General features: G+C 40.6%; 1 protein-coding gene across 12 annotated transcripts in view; it reads left to right on the forward strand.

Moving 5' to 3' along the window:
* RC3H1 (ring finger and CCCH-type domains 1) overlaps positions 1-17,441 on the forward strand; it is a 61,004-nt gene extending 43,563 nt beyond the window's left edge. For 3 of the 12 annotated variants that reach the window (XM_051624612.1, XM_051624615.1, XM_051624613.1), the window contains exons 12-20: positions 129-502; positions 1,636-1,767; positions 2,344-2,514; positions 3,419-3,629; positions 4,659-4,749; positions 4,874-5,009; positions 6,963-7,133; positions 7,725-7,840; positions 8,833-17,441. In XM_051624612.1, coding sequence (XP_051480572.1) covers positions 129-502; positions 1,636-1,767; positions 2,344-2,514; positions 3,419-3,629; positions 4,659-4,749; positions 4,874-5,009; positions 6,963-7,133; positions 7,725-7,840; positions 8,833-8,986 — 1,556 coding nt within the window. In that variant the 3' untranslated portion in view covers positions 8,987-17,441. Of the gene's footprint in view, positions 1-128; positions 503-1,635; positions 1,768-2,343; positions 2,515-3,418; positions 3,630-4,658; positions 4,750-4,873; positions 5,010-6,962; positions 7,134-7,724; positions 7,841-8,152; positions 8,237-8,832 lie in introns of all 12 variants that reach the window. The other 9 variants (XM_051624623.1, XM_051624624.1, XM_051624614.1 and 6 more) reach the window with 9 other exon arrangements.
* Positions 17,442-19,176: the final 1,735 nt, after the last annotated feature.

Consider the following 19,176-nt stretch of genomic DNA (forward strand, 5'->3'; position numbering starts at 1 on the left):
GTGAATCAATTTCTACAGTTCTCTTCATGATACTTGTAGACTCGAGTATTTGAAACAATTTTTGTGGACAGTTGCACTCATTGTTTTCTGTGTCTTGTTTGTGTTTTTTCCCTCTTGGCTGATTTCAGGAGTTTATTATCCCACTCAGTCCATGTCTCGCTTTGTCCGACCTCCTCCATCAGCCCCTGAACCTGGTCCACCTTATCTAGACCATTACCCACCCTACCTTCAGGACCGTGTGGTGAGCCCACAGTACACGCAGCCGCAGCAGTATCCCATGGGACAGCCCATATACCCACCCCACTACGACAGCCGTCGTGTGTATCCTCCTGTCCAGCCGTACCAGCGAGAGGAGATTGTCCGAGGAAGCCCTGTACCCATTGAAATTCCACAAGCAGTTGTACCTTCCTATGTACCTGATTCCAGGGAGAGATACCAGCAAACAGAGGGTTATTGCCCAGTGCCTCCGCATCTCAGTCAGATCAGACCTTCGTGCCACAGGGTATGGATTTTAGATTGCCTTTTTGTACTCCCTTGAGAGAGAAAATATAAAATACTGGAAAAGTTGAGTATTTTTGCAGTAAGATGATGGTTTTAGTGAGGAATTAAAGTTTGAACTTTAAGAAGGGGTATGTTATGTTTGAAGTGAATAAAAAACTGGAAGACAATTAGTTAGTGGTCAACTCTGCAGTTGTAGTGATGCTAATATGTAGAAGAGCAGGGTGCCACTTAATGCTTGAAGTAGAAAAACATTGTGTTTAATTTTGGAAGTCTCATATGGTGTTAAGATTAGACTGGAGATGGCCACTCTCTTTCTCTAGTGCAAGTTAATTGCAGTGTATGCAAATGGTCATGTGTGCATTCTTGTACTGTGCCTTTGTAACTGGCCATCTCTGGGCCTAGATAAATATGGAAACATATGTACCTCAGTAAAGGAACTGAACATTCTGCTCTTCCAGATTTTCTCTACTTTAAGATTTCCAACTGGAGAGTCTTCCTAGTAGAAGTGTACAAACTTGTTTTGGTAAATCACCAGCTGGAAATGAATCCTGTAGAATAGTTGGACTTGTATAGCTGTCATTCAGACTCTGAATGGTATTGCTGAGTCCAGGAGGCATTTTTAACATAGTTTATAAGATTTATCAATTTTGAGTTTGGTACATTTGTGGGATGCTTAGTTCTATGGCAAAATGAATAACAAATGCAAGCCAACTGTGACTAGGTCATGATCTCTAGAGTTATACCACTGTCCCCCATCTGACTGAAATGGGGACTTGCCATACTGGAACATGTTCCAGTGGAAACTTTGGCAAGTTGGAACACACAATCACATTCAACTACCTGCGAGTTAAAAGATTAGTAGTTGTAAATTTAGAAATGTTGGGTTAGTTAAGGATCTAATCAGTTTTAGGCAAATAGCTTTCCTTGTCTTCAGGGTGCCTTGAATGAACACTGACCAGTGTGTGGAACATGCATGTCCTGTATTAAACATGAAAGTTAACAGATATACTCTGTGATTGTTACTTAGTCTTTATCATTACTTATTACTTATGATACTTGTCTATTCACTGTATTTTCCTTTTCTTGCAGTATATGCTTGCCATATTTTGTAACGTATTGCTGTCTTCATTTTAGCCACATCCCAGCCTGGACGAACTTCACCGACGAAGAAAAGAGATCATGGCCCAGTTAGAAGAGAGGAAGGTGATTTCTCCACCTCCTTTTGCACCCTCACCAACCTTGCCTCATCCTTTTCATTCAGAGGAGGTAAGCGTATTTTGACAAATATGTGACTTACTAGCATGTTTGTAAAATACGTTGGAGTGTCTGTGCTGAGAGGTGAAAGCAACAAGAAAATTTGAACAGTACGGTATTGACAAGCATTGGGGGGATGGTAAATTTGTGCATCAGATGGCAAGTCCTTATAATGCAGTCTCCAATCTCAACTGGCTGTTGATTGTCTGATTCTCTGATCTACCATTGATTCTAAGCTGTCTGCTTAGATAACCAAGAGAATTAGTTTGGAACCTCTGTAAATTGATGTAATCAATTCCCGCAGTTACTGGACTTTGCTTTGTTTGCTCCTGACATGTTTAGAATTAAGTAACAGCTTGACCAAGGTCAAAATAGCACTTTCATTCTGGCTAAGTGAACAGTCAGCACTGCGACTGTAGCCAGGTGATGAGAATTTCACACATTACATGCTTGCTGTGGCCACATTCCAAATGGTCATGTATCTGATTTTAAAAAATGATCCTGGTAACCTTTTCCTTCTAGTTCACTGTTGTTGAACTAAGTAGTGGTGGCTGTAAAGCTGCTTCTTCCCTTCACTTACAGAACCAGATTTTTGTGTTTGTACAGTTCTTGGATGAAGACCTGAAGGTAACTGGGAAATACAAAGGAAATGACTACAGCCAGTACTCTCCCTGGTCCTGTGAAACCATCGGCTCCTACATTGGAACCAAAGATGCAAAACCCAAAGATGTTGTGGCAGCAAGGAGTGTGGAGATGGCGGTATGTAGGGATTCAGGGAACACAGAAGAAAAGTTGGTACTTCTGTGGGTTGGGAGGGACTGTCATTTGCTCTGCAGGATGATGGCAGTGCTTCTATTTAAGCTCAAACATACCATCAAAGAATGTGTTTGCAAGTGTGCAGAGTGCTTGGTTTTAAAAATTATGGTCAGCTCTATATCTGTGGAGCAGTTTTAAAGTTCTGGATATAGGTGCAGACTAACCACTCTGCTCCAAAGCTGCGGGTAGCAAGAGGTATTTTGCAATGATTCTTTACACTTACTTGAAATCCAAAAATTACTCTGTACTGGAAGCTTGTTAATGAAACGTCCATCTGTTGCTTCCTGAACTGCTTGATGTCAGAAGGAGATGTTGTAACTAAATTTTGTGCTGTTAATTCCTTTTGAGGCAATTGTGACTGTTGTTAACAATGTTACTAGTTTTTACCTAAAGGACTCTGCGATTTGTGTTCACAAGAATACTCAAAACTTGCATGAATCTTTTGAGAGAAGCATAGTCATAACATACTAGGCTGATTCTTTCTGAGGGCAAATTCTGTCTGCTGTGCTTATTCAGTCCTTCACTGAAGCTGTTGGTGTCTGGCAGTGACATTTTGTGCTGCTGCAGTTTTGCAAGGTCATTTTTCAGAAAAGGGGGCTGCTAGGGTATCATTCTTGGGAGTCACGAATGTAGAAGAAACAGGATTCTGAAACAGCATCACTATTGTGTTTCTTCCTAACTCTTAAACATGAAGTTTAGTTGAGTTAAAACTCAACAGCCAGAAGTATGCTGGTAGTGAAGTTTAGTCTGAGGGACTGTTTTACAGAGATTAATCTGTTTTCTTCACTTCCCATCTGCAAAAATGTTCTATCATCTTTCTTGACTGCCTTTCCTATGTCATGTCTAGAATGTAGATAGTAAAGCCATGCGCGACCAGCGGTTAGACATGCAGCGAAGAGCAGCAGAGACTGGTGATGATGACCTCATTCCATTTGGAGACCGACCAACTGTGTCGAGGTTTGGGGCTATCTCTCGTACTTCCAAAGCGATGTACCAGAATTCCGGTCCCATCCAGGCCATGGCAGTTCAGGGAGCTACCACCAAACCAATCATTTCAGGTATGATGTCTAGTCCTGCCTTTTGCTGGTGACAGCCCCTGGAAACTTGTCTCTTTAATTGAGATGTATGTTATGCCACAAAGAATAACTCTAGCCAGGTTCCAGGTAGGGCTCCACTGAGAAGCCTGAAGAAAAAGGTTGCCACTACTTCGTGTTCCATGATCAGGTTTGGGCACATATAGAGAGGGGATTTGTTGACATTTGGAGTTGTTGTTTTTTTCCTCCTGGTCCCTCCCAAGATGAGGCTTCTTGTAATCCGTTGTAGTAGAATCAGACACTTACTGATTTCTTAAATATATAATACAAAACAGCCATAGCAAAGTACTGCACTCCATGCGTAGATGCTGCTGCAAGCTTAATACAGCCATTATTTTGTGTACTGTTAGGGCATCCAATAAAGTAGAAACGGGTTCTTTTTTGCACACCAATTTTCTAGTCACTTGAATAGTGTGGCTCTGTATCTTACCCCAAAGATGGTCTCTTTCTGGAGGTGCACTGAATAATCTTAAAACAAGATATTCCCCCAGACTTCCTTCTAGGTGTTTTCAGGACTTAACTATTTGTTACTGCTTAATTCAAGCAGTAACTTTCTAGGCTTTATCACAGTTAGAACATTGACTTTCCTGAGACCTTGATCTTTTAACTGGTGTTAACTAAGACTCTGGGAATTATCAATTAACTCTTGAGTCTTTCAGGAACTTCAGTAATAAAAATAATTGCTTTCATAGTGGCTGTAAGCTTGTTTTTGTGTCCCCATCCTGAAATTGCATGTCTGAAAGTCCTAAACAAGATCATAGAATCTAGAAGGCTGTAGCAGATCTTGTTGGACATGCAGGAAGAGTCATGCATTACACATTTGGGACTGGTCACATGTAGTGGTTTTGTGTTTGTTTCAGCAGAAGACATGTTAGACTCCCTTCCTCTTAGAGGGCTGATCTTCTAGTTGTTCTCCGGTTTCTGTCCTGTTGGCTGAACTACTTAAAGGATAGTTTTGTGGTGTGACATGACTTACTTTCTGTTCTCTGGCAGACTACAATCTTTATGGAACTCACAGTGGCTGGGGAGGCTCTCCATATTCTCCTCATCAAACTATACCTTCTCAGGGACGTTTCAACGACAGGTAGGATTGCTTTCTTTTTTTCTTTGCCTTTTTCTAAATTTTCTTTATTTCTTTCTGTGCCAGCTGAGTAAAGCTTTCTTTTTAAAAAAAAAACAACTCTGTTTTTGTTTTTCTGATCCCAAAGGGAGAGGCTGTCCATGTCAGATGTGGCTGGTCATGGGAAACAGTTGCCCTCAGCAGAGCGAGAGCAGCAGCTGCGCATGGAGCTGCAGCAGGTAGACCATCAGATCAGCCAGCAAACACAGATGCGAGGACTAGAGGTTGGTACCAACATTTGGAAGAGTGGTTGAGGGGTGGTATGGAGAGAGATGAAACTAGTAAAGCTGCTTTTCATGTGGTGATGATCTTTCTCTGGCTATAATGATACTCAGTAACAATACTTGATCCTGTGATGCTAAGCACCAGGACTATGGCACAGGTGTAAACCTCTCTATGTAGCAGCAGGAACTTCCCTGCGCTTACGTGCAAATCAACTCCATACCTGGACCCACACTCTGTGACCCTTTGTGTTTGCTTTCATTCTCTCTCTCATTTACTTCCCCTCTCTGTTCATCTATTAACTCAGAGGCAAACTTGTGGTGTAGATACCTGTTCCTCTTGGCTTCACTGCCATTGAAAATGTCTGATTTGGTGTACTAAGCTATGACCTTCATCTGTTTCATGTTTGGTTTTGTCTAGTGTCTGTTTCTTCCTAAATAGCTCAAGCCACAAGAGCCAAGAAAATAACTGTTAAAGATATTTCCCTTGAAAAATTAAAACTTAATATTTTTTGTCTCCTGGCTTAGAAGTCACTTGCAACACAAGGAAAGACAGGAGTCTGCATTTCTAAAAGAACTGATGAGCGTAAATATTTTAATTTTTTGAGAAACAAAAGTGTCAAGGCATAATTGTAAGAATTGTTTTAGCAAAGCTTTAGTTAGAAAAACCAGTAAATATTTACCAGAAAACTATCTAGGTACCTCAGCAACTGTTTATATTAATGTTTTCCAGAATGAATTGCTATAAGTAGTGGATGGCAGTTACCTAAAGAGCTGTGTTAAAGAGCAGGTTTATAGCAGTTTAGTTGTAAGAGCTCACATTTTTTAAGCCACAGCAGCAGTTACAAGCAATATGCAGTTACTTGAAACATAACTTGTGTTCTTGTGCTCCTGTTTGGGAATAAGAGGAGAAAATGTTTTAAATCTTGCATGCCTGCCCTGGCCATAATAGAAGAGTATTGGAAAGTTGCAAAACCTTTAAGCAGCCTGCCTCTCCTGCTCATTATTATTGTGATTGTGTCAGTGTTAAATCCTACATAACTGACTTTTGAGCCTTGATTTTACCATAATTTCACTTTCTCAGAACTAATCAGTTATTTTGAGTAATAACAGCTTTCAATTTATTTCGTGTTCAAATCTGCAAGGAGGTACTTGAAATCCAGGAGGCTTTATTGATTGGCCTGTTACAAGGTTGTAGCAATCGCTCTACTTTAGTCTGAACATGAGCTACTAGATTATTTTGCTGTCTTCTCATATGAATGAGCATTTCTGCTTGAAGACCAGCAAAATGCTTGGTTGTGTGGAGTAGTATATGGTGTGTTTAAATGCAGAGCACACGCTGAAGGTACTGATGGCCAAGTATTAGGAGATTTTTGGAGTGGCTGCCATGCTTACTCCTTTTACTTGGCTGCTGGTAACTAGCAACTTGTGAATGACCGTTGTCACTTGCCCCTCTCTGTCCCTGTGCTTCCTAATCTGGGTCAGTAGAGAGCTACATACTGTTATCCACATCTCAAGTTATTTTATATGACTTAGTAATAATACTGGCTCTACTGTAGAATTTGGTAGGTTCTACTACTGTAAAATAAAGCAGCAGATTTGCTTATCCACTGTTGATGTTTTGTTAAACAAGTAGCTCACAAAAAGAATAGTGTTTTTGTTTGTGGGCTTGTTCTTAGTTTTGAGAAGGAAGTGGCATATGGGGAAAACCCATGCAAATTTATGACAGTAAAAGGTATTAATGCTGCTTGTTCTAAAGTGAAAAGACTTGTCTGCATGTAAGAAAAAGGACAAAACTCTCGTTGAAAGCAGTTTTGATTGGGACCTTGTTAAACATGGAAAGAAAGTACCCTGGTTTTGCAAATAAGCAATACTCTAGAGTTATAGCCTAGAGCTCTTTCTGTGCTTGGTGTGTCGTGTGCTTAGTTGTGTATGTGCTTGGCTTTATGCATTTAGGCTGTTAGTAACAGGCTGCTGTTGCAGAGGGAGGCGACTACCCTGGCAGGCCAACCACAGCCCCCACCCCCACCTCCCAAGTGGCCTGGGATGATCTCAAGTGAGCAGCTGAGCTTGGAGCTACACCAGGTGGAAAGGGAAATTGGGAAGAGAACCCGTGAGCTGAGCATGGTGAGTTCTGTGGGGGTGGGAGGCAGAGAGGTGGAGAGCTGTTTAGCTGGGTGGAACCATTTCACCCTGGCAAAAAGGCACTCCACTGGATGACCACAGCTTGAGTCATCCCACTCCCTCTTTGCCTCTTTATTCTTCCAAACCTCCTGAAAAGTTCCTTGATTCTTCTTGGTGAAGAATTTGAATTCTAGCCACTTAAAAATACTCCACTGTTACTTTGTCACCATTTGAAAATAAGTCTGAATTTGTTGAAAACTATGAATTGTCTCCAAGGTCACTGTGCCATGAGTTGTGCACACTGCTTTAACATAGAATAAAAAAGGTCTGCAGGTACCAGGCTGGCAGTCAGAAGTCTGTGTGCTGTTACAGTCTGTGGTCTTTGCTTGCTGTTACAAGAACCATCCCTTCTTTTTGGGCAAGACTCTGTCCTGAGAGGATGAGCATATCTTACTAAGTTTGTTTTCTTGTCTCATGGCTTTTGTGGGTTACACTGTGTGACTCCAATTTACAGGCCTTCATCATCAGTCCCAAAGGATGAAGTCTCAAATTCGTTTAATACAGTGTTAAAGAAATTTTCTTCTTTTTTTAAAGGAGAGCCAATCTTCACTGGATATAAAAAACAAACTGGGCACCACTAAACAGACTGAAAATGGGCAATTAGAACAGCAAAGCAAGGTTCCAGCTGAGGACCTCGCACTGGCATTCAGGTAACAAGGGTCTTCCACCTGTCTCTGAATAACAGAATGACTTAAAGAGGGTCACTCTCTGGTATATGAATAATACCTCTTGTATCACATTATCATCTGCTAGGAAAAGATTATACAAATCAAGTTTTTATAGTATGAGCATGAATTAAGGGCCATTTCAGCTGGTGAGTGGAATGAGACTGCATATCAATTAATGCAACTGAAGAATTGCAATGTCTGTAAGACCAGAAGTCCATGTAGTCAATATTGGATCATTAGTAGGGGGGAGCAGGAGATAACAACCATAAAAGAAATCTTTATCTGCTGTTTTAGTTTCAAAGAAAAGAAATGTTCCAAATCTGGGAGGAAAGCTATTCCATCCTGCTAAGGTTTGTCATGTGGATGTTGTCTAGGAAGGTATGTAACTTTGAAACAAAGTTCAGTTTTATTTGTAGGCAGTAATTTTTATTTCTTTAGGTGATGGGATTTATTTGATTTTACATTTGATAGTCAACTGAAATAAAATGTTGGCTGGGAATGCTGGTAATCTTCACAGCAACCATTTGCAAAGGGCTGCAAAGCATTGTGTGTATTCAGACTGTGTTGAACAGAAAAGTTAAAATGCTGCAGATGTTCCACCAAATCAAGTTTACATAACTTTATAAGTTGAATAAGTTAAATATTATGGAATGTGTGCGTTGTGCAAACTGATACTGTATGTCATGTGGTATATACTGGTACACTTGGCAAAATATAACTAATCAAGAATCCTAAAAATACATAGTCTTGTTCGTGTTTGATTAGCTTTATTTTAGTTCTCTTTCTGGTAAGTACCTGCAGCATACCAGACAACCTGTTTAGTACACGAGTCAATTCTTTACATGTGTACATACGTTCACAACTGTTCATGGAGATGCTGAAGCAACCAATATCAAAGTCCTTTTGCTTAAAATAAGTATCTCAATAATTACTTCGCTTCACCTCTTCCTCCTTTATCTTCGTCTTTCTTTCAGCAGTGATGTTCCAAATGGATCAGCCTTGACACAAGAGAACATTGGCCTCCTGTCAAACAAGACATCATCTCTCAGCCTGTCAGAGGACTCAGAGGGAGGAGGAGACAGCCACGACTCCCAGAGAGTGGGAGTTACACCCACGTCTGCTCCATGAATAGAGGCCAGGATACCCCAGAGCTTCTCTTGCTGGGGTGTCAGTAGCTTCCATCACATTTTTTTCCAGGGGTGATTGGAGAAACCCAGGAGCAACAGCAGTAGCAGAGCAGCAGGTCCAGAGGCAATGTGCACAAACACAACTACTAGAAACAAATCCTGCACATAGTTCACATTAACGCATTTTTTAATTAAAAAAATGAAAATTAGCAGTATCTGCAAGCAATTCAAATTAAATTTGTTTTTGTTCTGTGAATGAACTTTATTTTAATAACTTTGGACGCCTTGGATCCCAGGGCTTAAAAAAAAAGATATTATATATATACTCTGTTTGATTAATTGTATGATCTTAATGAAGTAGTTTTTTCCTTTTATTTTGGTGGTATTACATACCCAGTGCATACTTCCTTATCACCTTAGTTTCTCAATGACTAAAACAACCTGGCCACTTCCTTGTATGGCGTAAGGGTAAACAAGGAATGAGGATTGGAGAGTAGCTGTGAATTACGATGTCAAAAGATGTGCAGCAAACTTAATTCTTAAAACAGTTCCTCCCATTGTGGTTGGAAACTGAACCCTAGCTCGTGTGAGCCCTCTTGCTTAAACTACAAGTGACAGAATCCTTGCAATGCAGCAGGTGCAGTCCTTCATGTGTGTTCCAACATGGCATGTGTAATTAAAGAGGATAACAAAAGCAATGTCCAATATATTTTAAGATTGTTGGCCTTTTATTTTCTGTTGAGGTCAGCAGAATGCAGACCTATCTGCTACAGCTGGTATTTCTGAAGCTGGTTAGTTGGGGCATGGGGTAGGGAGGCTTAACTAACCAGGGAAGGTTGTGCTGCTGTAACCAAGGCAGAATCTCTAGAAATAGGAAGCAGAGTGAGCACAGGGTTATGGAGTTGCTGGAGGGATGTTAACTGCAGGTGAGCTGGTGAACCATGTTAGTTCATCCAGTGTTTTCTCTTGGTGGTAGTGGGTTTTTCCCCCTTCTTACTATGCCTTTAAAACAAGCTTACTCGAAGTCCATGCAGTTAAGCTGATGCAAAGGGGCTTACTGACCTCTGTCTTTTCAAGCAGGTCTTCCATGTATGACTCCTTCTAGGCAATTCTTGCCTTTATTTTTTTCTTCATTGCTCTTTTTGTATTAATGACATAATGTCCTCTCTAACCTGGGGTTTTTTTCTTCTTTTGTTCAGTGACACATCAGTTTTCAGTTGTAATGCTACTGAAGGAGAGCAACATCTTTGATTTGTGCACGTCAGTGATGGCAATATTTTTTTTTCTTTTTTAAAGTTGGCATTGTTTAAGGTGCCTAGGATTTAGAATTTGACACCTGAGAATCCATCTGCAACTTGTCTGCCACTGCTGTAGTGAATCCTTCCTAAATTCCCTTTTCATAGGGGAAAAGTTACATCAAAATGACCACCTAAGGTAGAGCATGGATCCTGTCAAGTACTGAAAGTCAAATTTTGCTTGAGAAGATCTAGTGTGCTTCTTCTCCAAGTAGATGCTTTGTAAGCATAAGTTGGAGAAACCATAAGCCTTCCTAGATGTTTTCTTTAAAAGTCTAAGAAATAAGAGATTTTGTTCTTGCTGCACCTTTTTTTGACACTTGACATGCACAAGCATGAGACCCTGTGTAAAAAGAACTCTGTGGAGCATGATTTAAAAATGCTGCTCCTTCAGCACCTCCTTGGCCTGTTCTCATTTTTTCTTTCTGGGTTAGACTACTAAATTGAAAAGCACTGGTTATGTAATAAATTTCTGCATTGCTTTGGTTGGGTAAAGCAAGAGTTAATAATTTTCTTGGTTTTTAGTTTTTTCCTTAACCTTAACTCCTGCTGAGGTCATAGCAACCTTGGGCTAAGCTTTGCATTCATCATACTGTTAAATAAAACAAAATGGGGGGTGGGAGGGGATACAGTCCCACTATTGCCTACCAGTAGGAGAGTCCAAACAGAAGACTCTTTTGAGTAGCAATTATTTAATTTGCCCAGTCAAGGCACCGCGTTTATATACTATTTCACATTGAATTTGATTATGCCCTACAGACCTGGCTGGTCAAGGATTTGATACACATATTGGCTTGGGATTCGAGCTTTCTTTTTTATTTAAATAAAAATTTATATATAAATATATATATACATATATACATAGTTATATCTGTATATATATTGGGTATGTTTTAAGAATCTTTTCGCATGAGCGCAGCTGTTGTGATCAAATGTCTGGGAGGTAGAAGCACTGAATGAAAATAAAGGCATTTTTCAGCATACACACCCACACTTTCCATATGTCTTCACACAGGTTTACTTTGCTCTTAGCTGAACTTTGGCCTCTTAATTGCCAAGAGTAGTTTGGAAGCTTGCTTTTTTTTTTCCTAACCCCTTTTAACTTTTGGCAAAGAATCGTCTTTGCACCAGAATAGCTTCATCTGCACCTTGCCCCCCTCCATCCAGATCTCCTGTTTGAGGCCCAACATAACTGCTGCTCCCTGTGGAGCTGAGCAGAGCTCGGCTGATGCAGTTTTGAGCCTGCCAGGTCTGTTCCTCCCTTCTCTGCTCCGGGCATGACAACGATTGACTTGTTCCCCTGGCAGCTTGCTTGCAAGTCAGCTGACACAGGCACTGTGCCCTGTCCTCCCATCCTTAAGTGCAGAGCACCACCATCAGGTCGGCCTTCTCATTGTTGTTTTAAATGCGTTTGCTTCTTCCTGCTGTGTCTTTATTAATGCAGGGAGCTCATTTTAGTTGAGATAATTAGTGCAATATTCCAATCTAGGAGGACAAGCCCAGAATGTGCCCTCTTGGACTGCAGTAATTCTTGATGCAAAATGAATTTTCAAAGACGGTTATGAGATGTTTGACTCTATAGATTCATTTTCAACACTAGGAAGAAAACCTAGAGGGACAAAAAACTTTATACCCTTTATTACTTGTGCCAGCTAGTTTCCTTGCCAGCTTGGAAGTTAAGTTTTCTCTCCTTTTACTCCCAAGAGGAATTCTGCAGTACGAGCTATTCAGATTTCTGGCCTACATATGGTGAATGCTTCCAGAACTAGGGGATTAGAAGGGAGACCTTACAGTTGTTTTTTCTCCTTTATCCAGCTCTCCTTGTTGTACTTTGTGCACAGTGTCCTTGTTGTGTCCAGGTGAATGCCCTGTTTGCCCAGTATTATAGTTTGGCCCGTTAAATAGTCTGTTTAATATCCACCAAGAGTATTGATTTTTGGCTTGGCTTTTTTTCCCTCCTTCTCTTTTTCTGCGTTTTTACAGAAGTTCAGTTGATGAAACGAGCCAAACAGCAAAGTGCAGTGCATGCTTTTAAGTCTTTCTGGAAGCTGCACCTAAAATGTTCCCTTTTTGTGGAGAAGCATGCTAGTAGAACTGGGAGGACAGATAGCTCTGTGTGCAGCAGAATCACTGAGGGTTATGGCAAATAACCGGGGAATTCACATTTCTGCAGTAACTGCATCTGCCACATTGTTTTCTGTAGCCTCTCATTGTCCCAGTTGCACAGGAATGCTGTACAATGTCCACCTCAGTGAAACTGGTCTCAGCTAGAAAGTGGTTTAGTCCCTTCTACTTGGGCAAGAAGGAACAATATTGCTACTGCATTGTTCAGTGGATAGGTTACATTTTGCTGCAGTAGACAACTTGGAACACTCATTAATACCTGGGTTTCAGCCCCAGAATGGACAAACCCCCCCAGAATAGGAAGCTTCAAGGGTTAGTTTAAGCTTTAATATGTCGGTGATTCAGTCAGTGTAGAAATGGTGTGTGTTCCTTCTGTAGCGTTACTTTCCTCTGCCTTTTGTCTCTTTTTCCTGTGACCTCTTTTCTAAACAGGAGAAGCTTACACTGTCTCCTGCCAGTCTGGTACACTGTCAGATCCTCTCCCATTTCAGAGTAGGACTTTTCTTATTTAGAGCACCTCTCGAGCTCCCAGCACTGTTAGCCCCTTTCTTTTCAAGTTCTTCTCTGTCTAGGTTCTTCTGAGCCGCCTTGTTTCCCTTTTATCCATAGCTTCCTTCCTTTCCTTCTGTGGCTTGCCCATTCACCCTCCCTGATTGTGTAACAGTGACAGCTTGCTGCCTCAAAACAGAGCATTCAAATGAATTCGCTTAGCCAATAACTTCTGTGAAGTTGCCTTTTCTAATGGTGTTATTACTCAGTGATGCACAAATGTGATATTGCCCCTACTGGTAGGCAAACGGGGGATCTGTATAAACATGGTAAACTGCTGTTTTTCTTTAAAGGAGAGCCAAAGACTTGTGCTTTACACTTTTTTTTTGTTTCCTGGTGTAGCCATTTTGATTGTCAAATCTTTGTGGGGTTTTGTGAGTTGACTGTATTATCCTAATAACAATTTACAAAAGTTAATGATTGCCAAGCCTCATCCATGCATTGAATTGTGGAAAATCATTCCATTTAGTCATACGATTTGCAGTGTACTGAGATGTATCTGGGGTGTTGTGACATGTTTTCAGTCTCTCGTGCACTCTCTCAGCTGACAGAATGGCTCATTTAAAGAGAGAGAAGGAACACAGACATCTTTATACAATCAAAGAAGCCTTGTCTTTAAGTATTTTAATCTAAATTGAACACTGATCTAAAATTTCTTCAGTTACAGTAAAAGATAAATCTGTGTTGCAAATGTGACTAATTTTTAAGCCCATTGGAACTGAAAAGACTTGTCAAACTGTAGCATTACATAAAATTAGATGTGGAAGAAGCAAAGTTGTATGATGATATTGTCTCTTGACAGCACAAATTGAGTAAGGTGGGGCAAATTCTGTATTGGAAAGGGCTGGGAGTGAGGCTTTTGTTTGATCATACAAGAAAGCTGCTTGCATTTCCCTTCCTTAATCTAACTTTAACTCCTGCAGGCTCTTAAGGTTTTTTAGGTTCAGAGAGAAATATATGAGTAACATAAAGCATCATTTCCATTGCCATTTCCACTTACAGATCTGGTCTGTAGTGCAGCAGGCTTAGAGTTTTCTGAAGAACCCCAATATAAAGGATCTTTGGTTGACTAGCTAGTTCAGACCCGCTTTTATGGTCCAAGAAATCCAGTGCTAATAAACAGGAGGCTCAACAGCAGGAGTGCCAGCTCATCTTCTCTGTTCTAAAATGGGGGAGAAAAACCATAAAAGCAGTGTGCAAGTTTTGTGCTTTTCTGTTTTGTGTGTGAAGAGGTTTTTGTAGTCCTAGAATAGAGAGAGGGAACACAGAGCAAAACTGGGGCATGATGTTAGCTTCATATTTGGATTTTGTCATTGTGCACTTTCCAAAACACAGGCTTCCTAATCCCCTCAATGTTAGTAGCACTGAGTTAAAAACAACCCAAAAAGTCAGTGTGTAAGCAGTGCAATTTTTTGTATCACAATAAATCAATTCCCCTAGGTCAAAAAAAGTTCACGAGTTGTCTACATGGTAATTTAGACACAAACTGGAAAAATATCTGCCCTCCTTAAGTAAGTGCAAACTCTGAATTTATGAGAAAAGTAAAGCAGCTCTTCTGAGCCACCTTGTAGGTGTAGCCTTGGGAAGAACAGTTGGTGGCTGTTACCTGGGATTTATGAGCATACAGGTTATGTAGTGAAATTGAGTTGTTCTCAGATCGAATATAATCTGAAATGTCAAAAATTTCATTGGGATTCTCTTTTCTGTACTCAACTGGTATCATCTCATTATTTTCTGTTGAAATGTCAGGGGGGTGGCAGATGCTAGAGTAAGTTAGTTCAAGTTATACAATATCAGTGACTGACTGTGGGGAACATTACTCCCAGCACAGTGTCCTTACACAGTTAACATATGGTCTTTATTCTCGTGTAGGAAGAAGAATGTAAGTGCTTAGTGTTGTCACAGCCTTCAGGGTGCTTCTTGTGATGCAGGTAGAGGCTTGATTAGCAAGGAAAGGGGAATAAACTCAATACTGATTTTCTTTATAACTTCATTTCCTAGTGGTAAGTGTAATATCATACCATGGAAGTTCTTTGAACACTCTTATAAGCAAAGAGGGTGCAGCTCTTTCTGAAACTTCCCAATATAAAGAGCATGTGGGAATGTGGATTTGCATCAGGAATATCCCAGACATTTGAAGCTTAAACTATGTGACCGTGTTAATCAAAACTGGATGCTTAGAGCTTAGTAACCTAAATAATTAACTGATCTTTCCCTGGAAATCTTTGCAATTCCAGTGAGTTTGTGTATGATTTTAGTGCAAATTGCCCCATGTTCAGCATTTGGGAAAGTTTAGGTGCAAAGTGGGTGTTTCTGGTTATACAGGTTGGATGTTTTCATATTCCAGGAAGCAGCTGACGCTAAGATCTGGGAGTTTTAGGAAAACACAATTATTAACTTCAATTTGAAAAATACAGTCTTGGGAAAGATGGAAGCAACAAGTGGTGCAGTGTCTCTGAAAATAAAAAGCATCAGTGATGATGGAGTTACATATGAAATGTATGTGGGGAAAATATATCTGTAAAAAAAAAAAAATAATAATCTTGTGGAGTATTTGATGTTTAAGAAATTACTTGCTTCTTTGTAATGTTAAAAGGATATATTCACAATTCTGTGGCAGATGGTACTCACAAGTCTTTGGCATCCAAACCAGATTGTGTATTGGATGGATCCCACAACTGGATGTGTGCACTGACCTTTAAGCTTTTAAAACTGAACTTGGTAGCAGCATGTTATAAATGTCTAAAGCAACGTGAGGCAGAAGAGAAGATACCCTGTTCACATCACAACTGCTGCACAGGTTACAATTGGTACCTTTAATCTGCAGCCTCTCATAAGTGAAGCTGCTCTAGCATGGGCAAATCTAGCACATCTAATGTCTTTCAGGTTTTTTTCTCATATTAAGGAGTTCCTATTACCCCTTTGGCCTCTGCTTGCTGTGTAAGCAGCCTCTATGCTGAGAGGAGCTTTCCTTGAACTCAGCTTAGCAATTGTGCTCTAGCTTGATTATTTTTCCCTGTTTTCTGTATCTGGTAGCATAGTGTCAAGCTCTTTCCCCATTGTATTTGTTGCTATGGGGAGGGAGAGGTGAGGCAAGGCATGTGAGGGAGGAGGGAAGAAGCCTTGTGGGATCTTCTGTGTGACAGCTCCCACCCCCTCTTTAAAATAATCTACTTCCAGTTGTGGGATTTCTCTATAGATTAATTTTTTTTTCCTGGTTTTTGTAAGCCTAGTTTTCTTTGATCTTGTTAGTTCTGTACAAGTCTCCCCGAGACATTCTGCAGTCATTATCACCTTTTTGGGTGGAGTTTATTTTTGGTTTGTTTGATTTTTTTTTTAAATAACTTTTTAACATTGGTGCATATATGCTTGGGATAGAGCTCATGTAATTTTCCAATCGTATTGATTGTATGTGATTGTGCCCTGCAGAGGTATATTTAACAAAAAATAAAAAGATAGTCTAGGTAATAAAGGAGACCATGAGATTTGTTGAGTCAGGTTATGAACTATTTCTTGAATTTGTTTAGGATCCTGGATAGGTTAAATTGTCTGTCTGCTGTTCTCATAAATCAATGCTAAACAAAATGTCATGAATTCTCCCTTTCTGTTTGAACTAGTTCTTTTCTTGCTTTTCTTCTCTTTCTGCTGTTTTCTTCCTTTCCTGCTTCCCCATCAAAAGAATGGCTGACTCTGGGTTGATATTGTGAATATTTATTGTTTTAACTATCAAAAGATTTTAAATAAGAGTGGAGGTTAAGTAGAAAGTATGGGAAGAATTCCATAAACTGAATTCTTTGTGAGTTCAGGGGGATTTTGAAGTCTTGTGCAGACAAGACTTAAGACTTCAGCCTTGAAGACAAGGCTGGTCATGGGGGAGACACTGAGGCACACAAGGCATTTATAGGTCTTGCCTTGAAAGTTTAGGTGCTTTACTGCCTTTTGGAAAAACTCTTGAGATGACAAAAGGAGTAGAAGAGAGAGACAGTTCACTGTATCAACTCCCTGTGTCTTTATTCCTGCAGCATACTTTTTAAACTTGAAAGAAAAGCTTTCTAGATGTTATACTGAAGTGGCATGGAGTGGATTGAAGGAGGCAAAAGGGAAGAGGATCCAGAGAGTGGAAAGTCAGTATTTGTCTCCTTTATTTCTTTTTTAGAACTGTAGAGCCAGCAGTGTCACTTCTGTATTAAGAGCAGGGAGTCGGAAACCTACAGTGTGTACATGGTGGTCATATAGAAAAAGCCCTATGTTGAAATGCTATTTCTTCTTCCCTTTTCACCTTGCTTTTTCTCCCTCCTAAAGCTGACTCAGCCTCACCTTGCTTCCACATAGTGTCTAAGGGTCCTTTGAGTTGCAGATTCAACAAAAAACCTTCATTGAGTGGAAAGGTGGTGATTCACTACTTGGTTTGTAAATAGATGGAAGTGTCAACAAGGTCTTATCTGCTTTTCTGTCAGCATTTATATTAAATGATAAATTAATGGAGAACACTCTGAAAGATGTCTCATTTCTTGTCTGGGATGAGTGTGCTTTCTTCTAGATTTTGTGTGAGGTGTAAGACTGGGTAAGACTGACTGGGTAAGACTTGTTCCAGGTCAAGGTGTGTTTGTTCTCTGCCTGCTGGAGCGTAAGAATGCCAAGTAACAAGAGAAGCTGCATCCCTCTGTTCAGGGGTCTGGTCTGTTCCCCTCTGACTCTGCCTGTTAAGGGAAGTGGCTTCTTCCTGTGTTCCCTGAACCTGAACAAGAAAGGATACTCAATCAGTTTTGCAAATTGCTTGTTTAAAATCAAAATGGAACAAAACAAACCCTTTGAATCAAGGAACAAGCAGCGTGCCTCTAATGTTGAAAGTGTTTTGGAACTTCCCTGATCTTCCCCTCTTTCTCCTTTTTTCTGTCATGGACTTTAGCAAGTCAGTGACTGGCTATAAACCTGAGACTGGCTGAACTTAGTCTGATACAGAATAAGCTGCCGCTTCACCTGGGATTTTATGTGTTTATTACTTCTGTCTTGATTTTTAACCCGGGCACCCCAGATCCAGTCTGAGATGTGTGCTTGATCCAGTCTAAGATGTGTGCTTTGCTGGACTGAAGCCCATCACTGCCAGTTGTTAGGCCCCTTCACGCATCCACACAGCTGTACATTCTCACTGGATGACTTGAAACATCCAGTTCCTATAAATGGAATTGTATCTAGTGGGTAACCCAGCAGAATTGTTGGTTATAGTTTCCCTCTTTCCCACTAGTCTGAGGGTCCCAGGTGCTCAGGTACTCCATCAGTTAGGAACAAACAAAACACAACAAAACAGGGCTGTGTTTCTGTGCAGCTGCTGTTTTTTAAAGAAGATCTGAAGTGTTGCAGAGAGTTGGATCCCTTTGGAAGGAAACAGTGACAGCTCTGAATCATGGAAGTTTTGGGGAAGCTTAGAAATTTTTTTTATGTACTGGGACAAGAAGAGGCTGGTTTCAATGGATGGTCGCTGCTGCAAATGTTTAGGTTTATTTTTCCCTTTGAGTGTGGGTCCTGGGATAGAGGGTGCTGCAAAAGACTAGCCCGGAACATGGCATCTTGTGATTCTGTCTTCTGTGGTGTGTGAGTTTTCCCCCCTGTGTGTCACCATAAAACTCAACAGTGGAAAATGGTCCCTCTACTAGAGCAAACAAGCTAACTAAGTGATTTAACATGCTTATATTTGGGGCTTCTTCCTTAGTATAGCTCTGCTCAGGCATGAGTGCTGAGTTGTTGCTTTGAGCTGAACTGACAACAAATTGCCACTTACGTACTAAAGACTGTATCTTGGGCAACTTACAGATTCCTTCAAGCCTACAGTGTCAATTCTGGAATTAAGCTCACAATTAATAGGGCTACCATCATTGAAAGACTTTCCACGCTCGGTTTTGGGCATTTGGCCTCTGCTACATTGAAGTGAGCATCCAGTCCTGATACCAGTGTGCTCTGTCACACTGCTAAGGGTTCATTCACATTAGCCTGAGGTGTATGTGATGTGCAAAATGCTGTGGGTGCTTGCTCTTATTTTTACTGCATTAAACTACCTCTAAGTTGGGTGAGTGGAAACCTGTGCTTGGATGTCTGCCTGCTGCTCTCTGTTGGCTGTGGAGAATCCCTGTTTCACCCCAAAGACTGGGGGACCTGCAGGCATACAAGTTACCTTGGAAAATAAAACCACCAGCTCCTTGGAGAAACAAGTTACAGTGCTTGAGTC

This window comes from Apus apus, chromosome 7 (genome assembly GCF_020740795.1).
Source record: "Apus apus isolate bApuApu2 chromosome 7, bApuApu2.pri.cur, whole genome shotgun sequence".
NCBI classification, from domain to species: domain Eukaryota; kingdom Metazoa; phylum Chordata; class Aves; order Apodiformes; family Apodidae; genus Apus; species Apus apus.